The 20000-nt window shown below is 44.1% G+C and overlaps 2 protein-coding genes across 2 annotated transcripts in view; one reads left to right on the top strand and one right to left on the bottom strand.

Moving 5' to 3' along the window:
• LOC126986016 (ionotropic receptor 21a-like) overlaps positions 1 to 4515 on the top strand; it is a 55092-nt gene extending 50577 nt beyond the window's left edge. The window contains exon 12 of the mRNA XM_050841702.1: positions 4510 to 4515. Within this exon, the coding sequence (XP_050697659.1) occupies positions 4510 to 4515 (6 nt within the window). The remainder of the gene's footprint in view (positions 1 to 4509) is intronic.
• A 13-nt stretch (positions 4516 to 4528) lies between these two features.
• Positions 4529 to 8346, bottom strand: LOC126986015 (uncharacterized). The gene is made up of 2 exons (XM_050841701.1): positions 8216 to 8346; positions 4529 to 5111 (listed from the first exon to the last, which is right to left on the bottom strand). The coding sequence occupies exons 1-2, from the start codon at positions 8344 to 8346 to the stop codon at positions 4529 to 4531; spliced, it is 714 nt and encodes a 237-aa protein (XP_050697658.1).
• Between the last annotated feature and the right edge of the window lie 11654 nt (positions 8347 to 20000).

Below are 20000 nucleotides of genomic sequence, written 5' to 3'. Positions count from 1 at the left end.
GGAGGAAGAGAGGAGGAGGAGGAGTATTGAAAAGAGGAGGAGGTAACATGGGGAATGGAAAAACGTATAGGAGCCCGCAGCATCAGACCTGTTGACTCAAAACAAAGTTGGCTGCCTTGCTGGTTTACTTTGCTATTCACAGACGCTCCAAACCCTCACATCCACTATTCCTAAAGCCCCAAAAGGAGACTAAAAGGATTCTTATACGTGTCTTTCCCCATTCAAGATACAGAAGAAAGATCGAACTCCCACCAGGGCCGCAAAACTATATTCATGGAAAGCCTCAAAACCCCTACGAAGGCCTTGTTGAATGTGTGTGTTTGGGCGATGAAATGAGTGAGAAAGGAAGTAAGGAAAAGATAGGAAAGGGAAGAGAATGAAACGGAGAAAGAGGCAGGATAGAAGGCAATGTGGGGAATGGTAAGGAAAGGAAGTAAAGATAAGGTAAGGAAATGAGAGGAAAAGGAAGAAAAGGAAACGGAAAGGAAGAGAGGGAGGGAAGAAGGGAATGTGAGGGAAGGTTAGGAAAGGAAGTAAAGACAAGTTAAGGAAATGAGAGGAAAAGGGAAAAGAAGGAAACGGAAAGGACGAGAGAGGGACTGTGGGGAAAGATAAACTGAAACAATCTCTCTCTCTCTCTCTCTCTCTCTCTCTCTCTCTCTCTCTCTCTCTCTCTCTCTCTCTCTCTCTCTCTCTCTCTCTCTCTCTCTCTCTCTCTCTCTCTCTCTCTCTCTTCTGTATCCCACCGCTGCCACCAGTGTAACAATCTCTCTCTCTCTCTCTCTCTCTCTCTCTCTCTCTCTCTCTCTCTCTCTCTCTCTCTCTCTCTCTCTCTTATTATTTCAATGTAACAATCTCTCTCTCTCTCTCTCTCTCTCTCTCTCTCTCTCTCTCTCTCTCTCTCTCTCTCTCTCTCTCTCTCTCTCTCTCTCTCTCTCTCTCTTCTGTATCCCACCGCTGCCACCAGTGTAACAATCTCTCTCTCTCTCTCTCTCTCTCTCTCTCTCTCTCTCTCTCTCTCTCTCTCTCTCTCTCTCTCTCTCTCTCTCTCTCTCTCTCTCTCTCTCTCTCTCTCTCTCTCGCGGATGACTTCGAGGAAAAAATAAAGTCCTGTCAATGTCTGAACTGCATCGCTTTCCTGAACTGGTACACAAGTATTTCCAGCGACCGGTATTAAACTCATTACAATCATATTTATTGCTAGTTATATTTCTTTTTTTTTCTCTGGGGGGTGACTTCGAGGAAAGAAAATAAAAAAAAATAAACTCCGCCCAATGTATATATTCTGCACCGCTTATATGAACCGGCAAACAGTTTACTCAAGTTACCCATATTAAAGTTATTTGCCACATTTATTCACAGTTAGCGGATCAGTTTGAAGCTAAAAAGAATAATTGGTGTGATCGACGTTACTGATTTCGTTAGGTATACATGTGAAGACTTAGAAATCCCCGCGTAATTAACTTTTTTTTTTTCTAACTTGAAGTGCTTGAGTCGTTTTGGTCGATCTTTCCACATTTGTGCTATCAACGATGGTATAAGTTAGTATATTCCTTTCTTTTCCTCTTTTCCTTTTCTTTTCTACTTCAACTTTCTCTTTTACTTTCTTTCCTGTCTATTTCTTTCCTTTGAACGATTTCCTTTTTCCCCTTTTTCCTTTTCTTTTCTACTTCAACTTTCTCTTCTACTTTCTTGCCTGTCTTTTCCTTCCCTTCGTTACCCATTACTTTCTTTCACCTTTTCCCTTTCTTTTCTATCTAAACTTTCTCTTCCGCTATCTTTCCTGTCTATCCCTTTCTTTTCCTACGCTTTTCTTTTGTTCCCTTTTTTCCTTTTCTTTTCTACCTCAAATTTCTCTTCTACTTTCTTACCTGTCTATTCCTGTCCTTTGAACGACTTCCTTTTTCCCCCTTTTACCTTTTCAAACTCAAATTTCTCTTCTACTTTCTGTCCTGTCTTTTCCTTTCCTTAGCTACGTCTTTCCTTCTTTTCCACTTTTCCCTTTTCTTTTCAATCTTAACTTTCTATTCTATTTTCTTTCCTGTCTTTTCCTTTCCTTCGTTACGCCTTTCCTTTCTTTTCCATTTTTCGTTTTCTTTTCATCCTCAAATTTCTCTTCTACTTTCTTTCCTGTCTTTTCCTTTCCTTCGTTACGCATTTTTCTTTTCACCTTTTCCTTTTCTTTTCATCCTCAAATTTCTATTCTACTTTCTTTCCTGTCCTTTCCTTTCCTTCGTTACGCTTTTCCTTTCTCTTCCTTTTTTTCCATTTCTTTTCATCCTCAAATTTCTCTTCTACTTTCTTTCCTGTCTATTCCTTTCCTTCGTTACACCTTTCCTTTCTTTTCTCCTTTTCCTTTTCTACCTCAACTTTTTCTTCTACTTTCTCTCCTGTCTTTTCCTTTCCTTAGCTACGCCTTTCCTTTCTCTTCCTTTTTTCTTTTTCTTCCTTCAATTTTCTCTTCTACTTTCTTTCCTGTCACATTGTTTTCTATTCCTTTCCTTCGCTACGTCTTCCTTTTTTCCCTTTCCCTCTCTTTTCTACCCTAACCTTTTCTTCTACTTCATTTCCTGTCTTTTACTCTCTTAGATAACACAAACAGAACATTCTTTTCCCCTTTTTGTCTCTTTTATTTCTCACCTCAAACTGATCTTCTACTTCCTTTCCCGTCACGTTGATGTACTCTCGTAAATGACTAAAACAGAACACTTTTTTTCCACCTAATTTATTTTCCTCTTCTCCTAACACCTAACCACCTACTTCTTTTCCTAACCACCTAACTTATTTTCCAATCTCTTTTCCTAACCTAACCACCTAACTTATTTTCCTTTCTCATTTCATAACCACCTAACTTATTTTCCTTTCTCGTCTCCTTTGTTTCATGTCAAGTTACTGTGTTCTCCCGTAACTCTCAGGGGGCTCAGAACTGCACTGCGCACTCCAGACGAGGTCCCCCCCAACACGGTATACAAAAATTACATTACGCAGCGAGAAACACATTTTGCAAAGTTGAATAACATTTGCCGCATTTTCAAACGCTGTCACGGTTCTTATAAAGGGAGGAGGAAGAGGAAGAAGAGGAGGAGGAGGAGGTGAAGAAAGAGGAGGAGGAAGAAGAATACGTTTTGGTTAATTAAGTTGAAAGTACAGAGGAAGGGGAGGAGGAAGAAAAAAAGATGAAGAGAAAGAAAAAGGGAAGGAATGAGAGAGAGAGAGAGAGAGAGAGAAATGTCACTTTTGAGCTAGGACACAGCAAGAAGTTATTATCTCTCTCTCTCTCTCTCTCTCTCTCTCTCTCTCTCTCTCTCTCTCTCTCTCTCTCTCTCTCTCTCTCTCTCTCTCTCTCTCTCTTCTTTTTCTTCTTTTCTTTTCTAATTACGTCACGAAGAAGTAAAGAAGTAAAGACATTTGATTGAGAAAAAGAACACACACACACACACACACACACACACACACACACACACACACACACACACACACACACACACACACACACACACACACACACACACACTATTTTTCTCTTCCTTTCTCTTCCTTTCTTATTTTTCTCCTTTCTTTTTCACAATATTTTCTTCATTTCCTTTCCTTAGTTACGTCTTCCACTTCTTTTCCTCTTTTCCTTTTCCTTTTTAGCTTCTCTTTCTCTCCTACTATTCCTTTCTCTTCTTATCTCCCTCTCTCTTTTTTTATTTTCCCTTCTATGTCTTCCTTTAGTTTCTTTTCGCTTTCTCTTCTACCTTAACGTTCTCTTCTACTTTTTCTTTCTCTTCAACTATTTCTCTTCTCTTTTCTCTTTTAGTCAATCTTTTTCTTTCTTTCTCTTCTACCCTTCATTTCTCTCCTACTCCTCCTTTCTCTTCAAATATTTATCTCCTCTTTTCTCTCTTAGTCAATATTCTCTTCCTTTCTTTCTCTTCTTCCCTTCTTTTTTATTTTTTTATTTACACAGACACTTGGTTACATCAGGGCCTAGTACCTAACATTACATTATATGGCGGCACTAGTTTGTAGGTTAAAGGGAACATAGTTTGCATCCCCTATCTGAAAGCCTAACCTGTTCACAAATTGCTCAGCCACCGGTTCACAACAGTTTATATTGTTGCCGGTGTGTCACACTTATTTACAGTCATAATATTATCAATGTTATTTAATAAAAAGTGGAACACAGCAGGACCTTGTGCCGGAGGTCTGTAGCACCCACAACACAAAATACCCGCGCCATTATTGTTTATTATTTTGAACAAGATTATTTCTAAGTTTTCAGGAATGTCATACTCTATAAGTTGTACACTCAATGTCTCCTTGTGGCACAATGCAACACCGCCTCCTTGTGATGATCGATCTTTTCTGTACCACTTAGAGTAACGTTTAATTCTAGCATAGTTTTCAGGCACTGTGTCATTTAGAAAAGTTTCACTCAGAAATACTACATCGGCATTATTTTTTTTATCACATACTGATGTGTGAGCTCACCAATGTTAGTATGGAATCCCCTTAAATTGGCAGATCTAATCTTATTTCGCTATTACGCTGAATGTGCGCCACTGAACTGTTCGTGGTAGGCATTTTGCTGGCCTAGAAACACAGGGGAGTGAGGAAAGGTGTTTTGTGGCAGCTGAAGAGGCACGTGCTGGGTCTGGGGGTTTGTCTGGGGAAGAGGATGGTGCTGGGTCTGGGGGTTGTCTGGGGAAGAGGATGGTGCTGGGTCTGGGGGTTTGTCTGGGGAAGAGGATGGTGCTGGGTCTGGGGGTTTGTCTGGGGAAGAGGATGGTGCTGGGTCTGGGGGTTTGTCTGGGGAAGAGGATGGTGCTGGGTCTGGGGGTTTGTCTGGGGAAGAGGATGGTGCTGGGTCTGGGGGTTTGTCTGAGGAAGAGGATGGTGCTGGGTCTGGGGGGTTGTCTGGGGAAGAGGATGGTGCTGGGTCTGGGGGTTGTCTGGGGAAGAGGATGGTGCTGGGTCTGGGGGTTTGTCTGGGGAAGAGGATGGTGCTGGGTCTGGGGATAGGATTGGGGGCGTGGGTATGGGTAGGATTGGGGTTGTGATAGATGAAGGGGCTGAGGTGGGTGGTGGGGGAGGAAGTTGATGGGGGGCTGTATCTGGTAGGAAGGCTTGAGTGGGAGTTGGGGATTAAGTAGTGAATGGGAGTGAAAGGTGAGGGGGTTCTGGGTGCTTTGATTCACTTGAGGGTGTTGCCAGCCGCCTCGCAGAGCTGCCAGGGTCTCCTGGTTGCTTTGCCTTACGGCTGTTAAGAGAGCTTCCTGCCTCTCCTCTTCCCTTCGCACACTTCTTCATTTTTTCTTCTCTTCATCCCTTTCTTATCTTCTCATCCCTTTCTCTTCTAATCTTCAAATTCTCCTTCTCTTACTTCCTTTCTCTTCTCCTATACTCTTTCCCTTCTTATCTCCTATTTCTCCTCTGTTCCTCTTCCATTTCCCTCTCCTCCTTTTCTCTTTCTCTTCTCTACCATTTCTATTCTGCTATACCCTTTCCCTTCTCCTCTCTCTCCTCTTTCTCTTCTGCTCCTCTTCCATTTCCCTCTCCTCCTTTTCTCTTTCTCTTCCTACCATTTCTCTTCTGCTATACCCTTTCCCTTCTCCTCTCTCTCCTCTTTCTCTTCTCCTCCTCTTCCATTTCCCTCTCCTCCTTTTCTCTTTCTCTTCTCTACCATTTCTCTTCTGCTATACCCTTTCCCTTCTCCTCTCTCTCCTCTTTCTCTTCTGCTCCTCTTCCATTTCCCTCTCCTCCTTTTCTCTTTCTCTTCTCTACCATTTCTCTTCTGCTATACCCTTTCCCTTCTCCTCTCTCTCCTCTTTCTCTTCTGCTCCTCTTCCATTTCCCTCTCCTCCTTTTCTCTTTCTCTTCTCTTCCATTTCCCTATACACTTTCCCTCTCCTCTCTTCTTTCTCCTATGTTCCTCTTCCATTTATCTCTCCTCCTCCTCCCTTTCTCTTCTCCTATACACTTTCCCTTCTCCTCTCCTCTTTCTCCTCTGTTCCTCATCCATTTCTCTTTCCTCCCCCTCCCTTTCTCTTCTACCCATCCCTTTCTCTTCTCCCTCCCCCCCTCCCCCCACCTTCATCTCCACCATTCCAGTATTCCAGGATTTCTAAAGGACGGGAATTCCTATTGCTAATCCCCTCAACTAAATTACCTTATTCCTTTTCTGCTAATAATTGTTCCAGTCAGTTAATTAAGGATGAGAAGGAATGGAATGATGATGATGATGATGAGGAGGAGGAGGAGGAGGAGGAGGAGACAGAGGCAGAAGATCGTAATAATATAAAGGAAGAAGAAAAAGGTGTAGATAAAAGGAGGAGGAAGAGGAGGAGGAGGAGAAAAAAAGAAAAAGATGGAAGTGAATGAAGAGAAAGAGAAAATAATAGAAAAAAAAACACGACATACGAAGAGAACAAGACAAGAAGAAAGGGAAGAAGAAGAAAGGAAAAAGAAGAAAAGGAAGAAAGAAAAAATACTCGACAGAGGAAGAAAAAATAAAACAAAAGAAAGAAAAAAGAAAAAGAAAGAAAAAGAAAGAAAACAAACTGAGAAAGAAAGAACAGACAAGAAGAAGAAGAAGAAGAAGAAAAAAAAAAGAAGAAGAAGAAGAAGAAAAAGCAGAAGAAGAAAAATAGAAGAAGAAGAAGAAGAAGAAAAAACAAAAAAATATATAACAGAGAGAGACTAGTAGTAATAATAGTAGTAGTAAGAGGAGGAGGAGGAGGAGGAGGAGGAGGAGGAGGAGGGAAGATGCTGCATAATCTATCATCCTCTTCTTCATTATAATATTGTCTGACACCTCCAAAGAAAACGGGTTGAGGCAGCACGATTTCAAGGGACACTGATTGATATACAGCACCCCCCACCCCCCGTCTCTCTCTCTCTCTCTCTCTCTCTCTCTCTCTCTCTCTCTCTCTCTCTCTCTCTCTCTCTCTCTCTCTCTCTCTCTCTCTCTCTCTCTCTCTCTCTCTCTCTCTCTCTCTTCTATCTTCTCTTCCATCTCCATTCCCTCCCTCCTTCCTTCCCTTCCTCTCTCTCCCCCTCCTTTTTCCCTTCCTCCCTTTCTCTCCCTGCTACCTTCCTTTCCTCTCTCTCTCCCTCCTTCTTCCCTTCCTCTCTCTCTCTCTCTCCCTCCTTCCTTCCCTTCGTCCCTATCTCTTCCTACTTCCTTTCCTCTCTCTCTCCTTCCTTCCCTTCCTCTCTCTCTCTCTCTCTCTCTCTCTCTCTCTCTCTCTCTCTCTCTCTCTCTCTCTCTCTCTCTCTCTCTCTCTCTCTCTCTCTCTCTCTCTCTCTCTCTCTCTCTCCTTCTTCCCTTCCTCTCTCTCCCTCCTTCCTTTCTTCCTCCATTCTTTTCCTTCCTCCCTCCCTCCCTTCCTCCATTCTTTATACCCTCACAGAATATTTGACGAATTGTATGCAAATGTAAATCTGCGAAGGAGGAGGGAAGGAAGGAAGAAAGAAGAAACGGTAGGGAAGAAAGAAAGAAAGGAAGGAGGTAAGGAGGAGAAAAGAAAGCTGTTACGAAGGAAAGAGAAAGAAAGAATAAGTGAAAGAAGTGAATGTGAAGGATGAATAGAAGAAAGGAAGAGAAGAAGATGTGTGGAGTATGAATTAAAAGAAAGAAGAAAAAGGAAGAAGAGGAAAAATAAGATAGGAAAGAATAGATGAAAAAGAAAAAAGAGGAGACAAATAGAAATAAAGAAATAAAAAAAGAAAAAGAAAAGACCAGAGAGAGAAAATATGAAAAGAAAAAAACGAAGAGAAAGAAAATAATGAAAAATAAAACAATAACAAAGAAAAGGAAATAGAGAAAAAAACAAGGGAGAGAGAGAGAGAGAGAGAGAGTATACACACCGCCGCCAGAAATGAAAAAAAGGAAGGAAGTGAGAGGAAAAGAAAGAAAATAAAGAAAAAAAGAAAAAAAAGAAAGAGAAAATGGGAGAAAGAGAGAGAGAGAGAGAGGCAACAAGAACCTTATTTCCCAAGAGGCACGAATTTCACAACCACAAGGAGAGAGAGAGAGAGAGAGAGAGAGAGAGAGAGAGCACAACCGAGGCTTGGGGAGGCAGCAAACTCTCCACCCTCAGCAGCCCTTCCAGGACACCCAGCAGCCCCCCACCTGGCAACATCACCAACAACAGCCTGAGCTTCACCGCACCTGGCCCGCCCCCTCGTGGCAGGGCAGACACTAACACGTCTCGCCTCACCACCACACCTCCCTGCCAAGCCAACGCGAGGCGGCGAGGGCATGGGCGCCTCACCCGGCATCTCACCGTCGTGTCGGCCAATGTCAGGGGAATGCGCACAAATGTTGGCGGCCTCACCCACAATTTTGTCCTGCGCCATCGAGCCGACGCTGTTGCTGTGACGGAAACATGGCTCACTGAGGAGGTGGAGGCAAAATCCCGGGTTATTCCCACTGGGTGAGGAAGGACAGGGAGAACAGAGCAGGCGGAGGCGTGGCTGCCTGCTTTAAGGACTGCCTAAATGTACAGAAGCTCGAGGTGACGCTGCCTCACCAAACGGAAGCTCTATTTTTCAGGGTGGCACTGACGGACAACAGTGGTCGCCTCCTCTGTGTCATGTACCGCCCCCCTAGGCAAGGGCGGGCTCCTCTGGATTGCCTGACGGAGGAGCTCGACACCCTGCTCCTGCGTCACCAGTGCTCCCACGTGATGGTGGTGGGAGATCTAAACTTCCACCTGGAGCAGGGAGCCTTCGATAACTTACTGACGGTGCAGGGTCTGGTAAACCACGTAACCTTCCCCACACATGAGCGAGGAGGGCTACTGGACCCTGAGCTATCGGACCTCCCCGAGGCCAGCCTCCGCTGCCAGCAGCTGGGGCCAGTGGGCAGCTCTTACTATGCCACCATGCCGTACTGGCTCGGGTTGAGCTGACCACAGAGAGGGAAGACGCAGTCCCGCGCACCATCTGGCTTTGGGAGAGGGCCGACTGGCCGTCAGTGAGACACGCCGTGGAGGACACGGACTGGGAGACCCTGTTGGTTGGGGACGCCGAGGCCAAGGCACGGGCTCTCACCACCAAGCTCCTTGCCCTCCAGCAACAATATGTCCCCAGCAGGGTGTACCTCGCCAGGCCTAGTGACCCCGCTTGGTTCGGTTTCCGATGCCGGGTTGCTGCCGAGGCCAAGCATGCCGCCTGGGAGAGGTACAAGCGTCATCCGCCACGCCAAAATAAGGTCCAACACCGGGAGGTCTGCAAACGGATGACAGCTACCTGCGCGTGGGCGAAGAGGCGACAGAGAGAGGACCAGCAGCGGAAACTTTGCGGCCCAGGAGTTGGCAACAAAGCCTGGTGGAGTCTCGTTTATGAGCAAGGTGTTGGAGCGTGTGGTGGCTGTAGTCATCTGTCAGCATCTGAGTGAGAGCCATCTCCTCTCAGATAGACAGTTTGGCTTCAGGCCTGGCCGGTCCACCGCGGACCTCCTCCTTCTCCTCTCCAAGGATTGGCAAGACGCACTGGATGAAGGCCTGGACACACTCGTGGTAGCCCTGGATATTGCTGGAGCCTTTGACAGGGTTTGGCACGCGGGGCTCATTGAGAAGCTTCACGCCAAAGGTGTCCAGGGTGCCCTACTGATGCTGCTCAAGGATTACCTCCAGGGGAGGACCCTTCAGGTGGTGATCAACGGGCAGTCATCAAGGCCTTCACCAGTGCATGCCTCAGTTCCACAGGGTTCCGTGCTTGGCCCAATCCTGTGGAACATATATATCGACGATCTCCTCCGGCAGCTATCGGCAGTGTCAGCCTACGCCGATGACTGCACACTCTCCCGCTCCTACTGCCGCCCCGACAGCCAGCGCGCCGTCGAGGAGATCAACAGGCAGCTCAGCCTGGTGGAGCAGTGGGGAGAGGAGTGGCAGGTCACCCTCGCCCCGGAGAAGACGCAGGCCATAGTCATCTCACGGTCCCCAGACGCCTCTCGAGCATTCTCAGGCCAGCTGCGTCTTGGAGGCAAGAGTCTGCCCCTCCAGGACCACATCAAGGTCCTGGGAGTGACTGTGGACCAAAGCCTGCGCTTCGACCTCCACGTCCGAGCTGTTGCCCGCCAGGCCTCCCTGCGAGTCTCTGCCCTGCGAAGAGTGGCGGGATCCCTCGACCCAAGGGGCATCCTCACTCTCTTCAAGGCACAGATACGACCGTATCTGGAGTACGGTGCCCTGTGCTGGATGGCGAGTGCTGCCACCCACATGCAGAGGCTCGACGCAGTGCAGCGACGAGCACTGCGTCTGGTGGAGGCCAGGGAGCACCCGGAGGAGTCATCTGCCACTGTGACATCGCTGGAGCACCGCCGTGATGTCTCAGCACTGGTGGTGTGTTACAAAGCCCAGGTGCAGGGGGTTCCCCACCTCAGCAGCTTGAGGCTCCCTCCACGCGCTGCCCAGAGGTTCACCCGGACAGCACTCTCCGGCGACCAGCTCGTGGAGGTGCCTCGATCACACTCCAGGCAGCACCAGCGCACATATACAGCCAGGACCACACGCCTGTGGAACATGTTCACGGCAGCCACTCCCCAAGTGGAGAACATGAGCACGCAGCAGGTGAAGCTGGCTGCTCACAGGTGGCGTGAGGGACACACAAGTGCGCTAGTGCTATGAACTATAAATATAAAGTGACAAACTGACATTATTCCATATTGTTTTTACGTTTTTCTTGATTTTTTTCGTATTTTGTATTTGTATGATTGTATGTTTCAACATTCGACAATTCAATTTGTCCCATACACAGGCTCTTAGAATAAGTATACCTAAAAAGTGTAATTTTGAGCCTCTTTTTTTGTAAAAATTTGTTTAAATAATTAAAAAAAAGAATGTGCGTTAATGTGTAGCTCACAAACTCTCTCTCTCTCTCTCTCTCTCTCTCTCTCTCTCTCTCTCTCTCTCTCTCTCTCTCTCTCTCTCTCTCTCTCTCTCTCTCTCTCTCTCTCTCTCTCTTGTATTATCTCTCATTATCCTTTCTCCTCTTTCTTCTCTTCCTCCTTTCTCTTATTATCTTTTCTTATTAATCTTATTTCCCTTTCATTCAATTTTTTTCTCCATTTTTTCTTCTTTTTTTATTTTCTTTTTTTAACTTTCCATTTCAACACCTACACACACACACACACACACACACACACACACACACACACACACACACACACACCTGCCGCTTCGTTAGCCATGTCAGGTATACCAAACGAGTCTCACACACCCGATAACGTAGTCCCGGGCCACGTTAATTGGCTCGTTAATCACCTTTTACCTGTGTGATTGCGCGGGGAATTACTGTTATAAGTGTCGTTGGTAATGTAGTTGTTTTTTGTTGTTGCTGTTGTTGGTGTTGGTGGTTGTTGGAGGTAGTAGTAGTAGTAGTAGTAGTAGTAGTAGTAGTAGTAGTAGTGTTATTCTTATCATTATCATTACTTTTTAACGTCTACTACTACTACTACTACTACTATTCATCACTCTGTCTATCTGTCTTATATATATTCATTCTATCGTTTTCTTTTTTTTCCTTCTTTTTTTTTTTTTGCTTAGTTTGCCATTCTCTCTGTTAAGCTCCTATCTTTTCCAAATCCTTCCTTTCTACTATCTTTCTTTACTTCTTTTCCTACTTTTTTTTCTATTGTTTTCTGTTCTTGTATTCTCAATATTTCCACCACCATCACTACTACTACTACTACTACTACAACTACTAATACTACTACTACTACCACTACTACTGCTACTACTACTACCACTACTACTGCTACTACTACTGCTACTTCTACTACTACTACTACTACTGCAACTACCACTACTACTAATACTACTACTACTACTACTACAGCTAATACACCGCGCCTTCATTATCTTCAACAGACCCATTTTCTTTATTGTTTTCTCGGCAACAGCTCTTATTGAAAGTGTCCAATAGTCTCTCTCTCTCTCTCTCTCTCTCTCTCTCTCTCTCTCTCTCTCTCTCTCTCTCTCTCTCTCTCTCTCTCTCTCTCTCTCTCTCTCTCTCTCTCGCTTTATTTGAAAACTTCATGGACTTTTTCTTACAAACTCGTCTCATTATTAACTTTAACTCTTTATTTATCTTTATTTTTTTTTTCTTAATCATTCTTTATTTTGAACATTTGTTTTTCGGTATTTTTCATTTTTTATTTATTTCTTTTTCTATTTTTTTTCTTTTTTTTTCTTTTCCATTCATTTCTTTTCTATTTTTTCTTTATTTTTTCTTTTCCATTCATTTCTTTTCTATTTTTTCTTTATTTTTTCTTTTCCATTCATTTCTTTTCTATTTTTTTCTTTATTTTTTCTTTTCTTTTAACTGCTTCATTACATTTCCTTCTCTGTTTTCATACTTTATCACTTTTTATTCCTCTTCCTTCCTTTCTCTTCATTTATTTCTTCTTTTTTAATCATCACTTCTTATTCCTCTTAATTCCTCTTTAATTCCTCTTTCTCTGTTTTTCACTGCATCGATTTTCTCCCTGTGTGTGTGTGTGTGTGTGTGTGTGTGTGTGTGTGTGTGTGTGTGTGTGTGTGTGTGTGTGTTTATCTTTCTACCTGGCTGTCTGTTTGCCTTTCTGAGTCTGACTTTCATTCTTTGCTCTCTCTCTCTCTCTCTCTCTCTCTCTCTCTCTCTCTCTCTCTCTCTCTCTCTCTCTCTCTCTCTCTCTCTCTCTCCAAAAACAATAATAAGAAAAGAAAGACAGAAGAGAGGAAGAAAGGAAGGAGCGAAGGAACGAAGGAAGGAAGGAAGGAAGGAAGGAAGGAAGCAAGGAAGGAAGGAAGGAAGCAAGGAAGGAAGGAAGGAAGGAAGGAAGGAAGGAAGAAAGGAAGGAACGAAGGAACGAAGGAAGGAAGGAAGCAAGGAAGGAAGGAAGGAAGGAAAAAAAAAAGAAAGGAAAAAATGGAGGAAAGATAGAGTGAAGTAGTAGTAGTAGTAGTAGTAGTAAATAATAATAATAATAATAATAATAATAATAATAATAATAATAATAATAATAATAATAATAATAATAATAATAATAATAATAATAATAATAATAATAATAATAATAATAATAATAATAATAATAATAATAATAATAATAATAATAATAATAATAATAATAATAATAATAATAATAATAATAATAATAATAATAATAATAATAATAATAATAATAATAATAATAATAATAATAATAATAATTTTACCTGTCCAATTAGTGACCATATTTACACCTGATTTACCAACAGGTAATTAATGAGTTTACTTCCTGATAGAGAGAGAGAGAGAGAGAGAGAGAGCATGTAATGTTTGTTTTTATTTTTAATATTTTTTCTTTTATATAGACTATGCCCTTTGAATAGACAGCACACGGCAGTGCACCTTTGGGTCTTTGTAAATATATATGTATGTTTAAATAAAAAGAGAGAGAGAGCATAATAAAACCTTACACAGAGAAGCCTGCAAGAACATGAGCCGGGTGCAAAAACAGGCTATACAACGCTGGAAGGAGGTAATGAAGACCAAGCTCAGCGGACAGTCGGTGGGTAACAAGGAGTGGTGGAGTGGAGTGAAACAACAACAAGGCCTCTCAGCCGACAACGCCATCCCACCCCTCGTCAGGCCAGATGGGTCAGTGGCTATGCGCGACAAAGACAAGGCGGAGCTACTGGCGGCCCACTTCTCTTCCAAAATGTCAGTACCTGATCCCCTCCGCGCCCCCCCGAAGCTGCCATCCCTCACCAGGGCCTCTCTGGAGAGTCTCACTGTCACCATGGAGGAGGTAAAAAATCTGCTGATGCAAATAGACCCCAAGAAAGCCCTAGGGCCTGACAACATCAGCCCTCACCTGCTAAAAAGATGCGCTGGCCAGCTCGCCCTACCACTTACCACCATCTTCAATAACATCCTTTCCACCTCCAAGTGGCCCACACTTTGGAAGAAAGCAAGAGTGGTGGCCATATACAAGAAAAAAGGCAAACAGGACCCAAAGAACTACCGCCCAGTATCCCTCCTCTCCACTGTTGGGAAAATCTTGGAGTCCCTTATAACAACCAAACTCACGGCCTTCCTCGATGCCCACCATCTCCTCAACTCCAAGCAATTCGGCTTCCGGCAGGGAAGATCTGCTGCAGACCTGCTGCTCCTTAACTCTGTCTCATGGAACCACTCGCTGGACAGGGGACTCGACACCTTCGTCGTGGCTCTTGACATAGCCGGAGCCTTCGACAGGGTTTGGCACCAAGGCCTCATCGCCAAGCTGAAGAGCCTAGGTGTGCGAGGCGCCCTCCTGCAACTCATTGGGGACTACCTCCAGGACAGGGCGTTACAGGTGGTGATTAACGGCCACACCTCAAGCCAGCACCCCATCAATGCAAGCGTGCCCCAGGGCAGCGTACTAGGGCCTCTACTGTGGAATGTTTATTTCAATGACATTCTCCAGCTCATCCCTGAGGCCCAGGCGTACGCTGACAACTGCACCCTTGCCTTCACCAGCGACAGACAGGACTGGCAAGGCACAGTGTGTCGCATCAACATGGCACTCGACAAAATTATCGCCTGGAGTGGCTGCTGGCAAGTCACCCTGGCCCCTGACAAAACGCAAGCAATGGTAATATCCCGCAGGCGAGATATCAACAATCTAGCCGGGCCGGGGATACAACTGGAGGGGAAAACGCTACCCCTTCAAGACTCCATCTCCATTCTCGGAGTGGAGTTCGACGCGGGACTCTCCTTCACCAACCATGCTAAAAAAATATCAAAAAATGCAGCATGGAAACTCAGCTGTGTACGGCGCATCTCCCATCTACTTGACGCCAAAGGGACTGAGGTGCTCTACAAGGCACAAGTACGCCCCCTCATGGAGTACTCCCCCCTCGCCTGGTCCTCCTGCCCTCCATCCTACCTTGCAACCCTGGATCGTGTCCAGGCCAGAGCCCAACGACTTATACATCGCACATGTCCTCAGCACGCGTGGCTCCTGCAACCTCTCCAGGAGCGCAGGGATGTGGCAGGCCTGTGTGTAATGTACAAGGCACACAACCTAAACACACCCACCTGGCAGCTCTCAAGCTCCTGCGCCCCAACCCCATACACTCCACCCGAGCAGCACCCCACAGACAGGAACAAGTGGCTGTGCCCTTCTCCAGGACAGAACACCACTTCCGCTCCTTCCAGCCCGCTACAGCCGCCTGTGGAACCAGCTTGTTAGCCACACCGACCTCCACCATCGCGCGTCACTTCAAGACTTCAAGCGGGAGGTGAACAGCTGGATTAGGACTTCTAGGCAGTAATTCAATGTGTCTTGTATGTAGCTATAGATAGATGAAGCTTAAAACCTTCAACTTTAGCACAATATTCTGAAAGCCCTGTTTAAATAAAAGAGAGAGGCCTCCCACAGAGTCTCCTGCCTGCGAAGGGTGGCCAGCTTCCTCGACAAAAAAGGGAGGCTGCTACTCTACAAGGCCCAGATACGGCCTTACCTGGAGTACGCTGCCCTCTCTTGGATGTCGTGTGCTGCCTCGCACAGCGGGAGACTCGACGCCATCCAGAGACGGGCACTGCGACTGGTGGATGCGGCAGACCCCCCAACCGGGCAGGAAACTCTCAGCTCCGTCGACTCCTTGGAACACCGCAGGGACGTAGCTGCTCTTGTGGTGTTACATAAGGCACAAGTGCAGGGAGTGCCACATCTGGTGGGCTTACGCCAACCTCCGAGAGTCACCACGCGGGACACGAGAACGGTGCTATCCCGTGGTGACGCAGTGGAGGTGCCGTGTTCCCGTACCAGCCAGCACCAGCGCACCTTTTCGGGAAGAGTCTGCCGGATGTGGAACATGTTCACGGCCTGTATACCAAACATCCGGGAGATGAACACCCAAAAAATAAAACTGTTGGCCCACCACTGGAGGGGCTCACTCCTCACTCCACTGACACTCGTGGTGGAGCAGTGACACGAGTGTAGTGTGCAGTGCGTTCACATATATTCTGTATTGTATGTTTTTTTTATAGTATATATATATATTTTTTTATAGTTTATGTAGTTATTTTTTATATAGATTTTATTCTGCCCTTTGAATAGGCAGCACACGACAGTGCACCTTTGGGTATGTAAATAGTATACATGTGCCTATGTTTAAATAAAAAAAAAAGAGAGAGAGAGAGAGATCCGTTGTCAGTTAGTGGCCTTGGTGATTGGCCTCTCTCTCTCTCTCTCTCTCTCTCTCTCTCTCTCTCTCTCTCTCTCTCTCTCTCTGATTAAGCAATCAGCACGTAGCGAACACACACACACACACACACACACACACACACACACACACACACACACACACACACACACACACACACAACCATCATCATCTTCATCATCATTTTATTACTAGTATTATTATATTTAGTTTTAATTTCATAAAGAATGGAGGAATGAGGGAAAGTAGTAAGGAAGAAGGAGAAGGAAGGAAGGAAGGAAGGAAGGAGAAAGGAAAGAAAGGAAGGAAGGAAAAAAAGGGAGAAACGAGAAGAAAATAAGAGAAAGAAGCAAGAAGGAAGAGAAGAAAGGAAGGAAAGAAAGGAAAAACTAAGAAAGGAAAAAAGAGAATAAATAATAGAAGGAAGCAAGAAAGAAGAAAACGAAGGAAGGAAGGAAGGAGAAAGAAGCAAAAAGGAATAGAAAATGAAGGAAGCAAAAAGGAAGAGCAGGAAAGAAGGAAGGATGGAAAGGATGGAAGGAAGAAAAGAAGGAAGGAAGGATGGAAAGAAGGAATAGATAGAAGGAAGAAGGAAGGAAGGAAAGAAGGAAGAAGGAAACAAAGAATAGAAAGAAGGAAGGAAGGAAGAAAGGAAGGAAGGGAGGAATGAATGAATGAATGAAGGAAGGAAGGAAGGAAGGAAGGGAGGAAGGAAGAAAGGAAGGAAGGATACAGATGGGAACGCGGTTAAAGACGGGCTCCTCTCCTCACTCCTAATGGCACAGGTAAATCACGCCACGCACAGCTTAATTAGGGCGCAAGGTGAGCTCTTTACCTGGGCTACCCCGAGCCTGCCTGCCTTCCTTCCTTCATTCACTGACTCATTCATTTCTTCATTTCTCTCTCCTTCCCTTCCTTCCTTCCTTTCCTTTCTTCCTTCCTTCCTTTACTTCCTTCCTTCATTCATTTTTTTAAGTCTGGCTTCATTCATTCCTTCTTTCATTCACTCATTCATTTCTTCCTGTTTGTCTTCCTTTCTTAATTTCTTCCTGCCATACTTCCTTCTTCTCCTCTCTTTATGATTTTATTTATTTGTTTCTTCTTTACTTCCTTCCTTTCTTTCTTTTCCTTCATTGTTTTCTTCCTTTCCTCTCTTCATGATTTCCCTTTCTCCTTCCTTCCTTTCTGTCTGCTTTCTTTCTTTCCTTTCTTTCTTCTTTCCTCTTTTCTTTCTTTCTTCCTTTCTTCCTTCCCTCCTTCCTTTTTTTTTAACCAATTTCTGTATTCCTTTCTTTTTTTCCTTTCTTTTTCTTTTTCCTACGTTCTTTTTTCCTTCTATCCTTCCTTCTTTACTTCATTCATTCATTCATTCTTTTCTTCTTTCTTTCTTTCCCCCTTCTTTCTTTCCTTTCTTTCCATTCTCCTCCTTCATTCAATTATTCACTCACTAACTCATCCATAATTATCATCTCTCGGTTCTTCCTTCTTCCTTCCTTCCTTCTTTCTTCTCCCTTTCTCCTCCCTTCCATCCCCATTATCTTCCCTTCCCTTTCATTGTTTTCCTAATTACAAAAAAAATAATAATAATCTTTCCTCGATCAATTATTTCACTCTCCCTTTTTTTCTTGTGACCTTGAACTCCAATTTTTTCCTCTATTTTTTTTATATATTGACACAAAAAAATGCGTGCAAAATTTTAAACCCACGAGAGAGAGAGACCCTTCCCTAGCGACACCTGTTAATTGAGAACTCATTATCACTCCGAATTACCTGTCTAGTGTGGATCCACCTGAGTGATTGATAGATGGATAGATGCATTGAATGATAAACATGGAGTGATAGATAGATATAAAAACAGAACGATAGACAAAGACAGAGAAAGACACACGTATATAGTTTAGACGGTCACTGTTCTTCCCCTAAACCTATTAACAGTGGTGTTCCTCAGAGCTCTGTCCTATCACCCACTCTCTTCCTGTTATTCATCAATGATCTTCTTTCTATAACAAACTGTCCTTTCAATTCATACGCTGACGACTCCACTCTGCATTATTCAACTTCTTTTAACAGAAGACCCTCTCAACAGGAATTACAAGACTCCAGACTGGAGGCTGCAGAACGCTTAACCTCAGACCTTGCTATCATTTCCGATTGGGGTAAAAGGAACCTTGTGTCCTTCAATGCCTCAAAAACCTGATTTCTGCACCTATCAACTGGACACAATCTTCCAAACACCTATCCCCTATTCTTCGACAACACTCAGCTGTCACCTTCTTCAACACTAAACATCCTCGGTCTATCCTTAGCTAAGAATCTCAACTGGAAACTTCACATCTCCTCTCTCACTAAATCAGCTTCCTCGAGGTTGGGCGTTCTGTATCGTTTCCGTCAGTTCTTCTCCCCCGCACAGATGCTTTCCATATACAGGGGCCTTGTCCGCCCTCGTATGGAGTATGCATCTGCCGTGTGGGGGGGCTCCACTCACACAGCTCTCCTGGACAGAGTGGAGTCTAGGCTCTTCGTCTCATCAGCTCTCCTCCTCTTGCTGACAGCTCTTAAATTTCGCCGCCATGTTGCATCTCTTTCTATCTTCTATCGACATTTTCACGCTGACTACTCTTCTGAACTTGCTAACTGCATGCCTCCCCCATTCCCGCGGCCCCGCTGCACTCGACTTTCTACTCGTGCTCATCCCAATACTGTTCAAACCCCTTATGCAAGAGTTAACAAGCATCTCCATTCTTTCATCCCCTTCACTGGTAAACTCTGGAATAGAATATATGAGCAAAACAAAAGGTAAGGAAAAACAAGATATAAAGATAGAGAGGTAGAAAGAAAAGGTAAGAAATGAAAAATGAAGAAAAGGTACAAATAAAAAAAGTAATAATAAGTATAAATAATAAAATAGTAATAATGATAAAAAGTAAGAAAGGTAGAGAGTAAATTTAAACAGGAAAACAAGCCAAGAGAGAACCATAGACAGACAGACAGGCAAACAGACAGACAAACAGACATATAAACAGCAAAACAAATAACAGACAGACAACTCAGACATATAAACGGACAAACAGACAGATAAAAAGACAAAAGGTTACCGACAGACAGACAGACAGACAGAGAAACACCCTAACAAACAAACACACATACACCTAATTAAATATACAAATAGACAAAGTTTTACAAAAGAAATTAAAAATACAAATTGACGGACAGACAGACAGACAGGCGGGATAGACAGGCCGATCGACAGGTGGAGGGGGGCGTTATCACAGGTGGCGGGCAGGTAACGGGCTTCACCTGATCCACCTGACTCATTAACCCCCCCCCCCCCACTCGTGACGTCACTCTAATGAACGCTTCCTATTGGTCAGTCCCTCAGGTGCGATATGGCGGCCACATTCCTTTAGTTTCCCCTTAGCTAACCTTTCTTACTTTCAATTTCCCTTTTTTTCCCTAAACTTCCTTTTTTTCCCTTCCTTTCCCTTTATTTCCTTTACTTTCCATTTATTTCCTTTTTTCCCCCATACTTTTCCCTTTGTCTCCCTTACTTTTCCTTATTTTCCCTTAATTTTCCTCACTTTTCCTTACATTCCATTTATTTCCCTTACTTTCCCTTTTTTTCCCTTGCTTCCCCTTTCTTCCCTGGATGCATTTTCCTTTTTTTCATTTATTTAACTTTATTTCTCTTTTCCTCCCTTTATTTTCACTCTTTTCCTATTATATTCACTTTTTCCTATTATTTTCACTTTTTTCTTTTATTTTCTCTTTTCCTCCTTTTATTTTCACTCTTTTCCTCCTATTATTTTCACTTTTTTTCTTTTATTTTCT

This window comes from Eriocheir sinensis, chromosome 61 (genome assembly GCF_024679095.1).
Source record: "Eriocheir sinensis breed Jianghai 21 chromosome 61, ASM2467909v1, whole genome shotgun sequence".
Classification (NCBI taxonomy): Eukaryota; Metazoa; Arthropoda; class Malacostraca; order Decapoda; family Varunidae; genus Eriocheir; species Eriocheir sinensis.
This window is presented reverse-complemented; position numbering and strand designations above follow the sequence as displayed.

Coding starts and splice junctions, on each gene's coding strand:
- LOC126986015 (XM_050841701.1), bottom strand. CDS start 8,346: ATGGCGCAGGACAAAATTGTGGGTGAGGCCGCCAACATTTGTGCGCAT. Junction 5,112..8,215: donor CGCGTTGGCTTGGCAGGGAG/GTGTGGTGGTGA, acceptor CTCCCACTCAAG/CCTTCCTACCAGATACAGCC.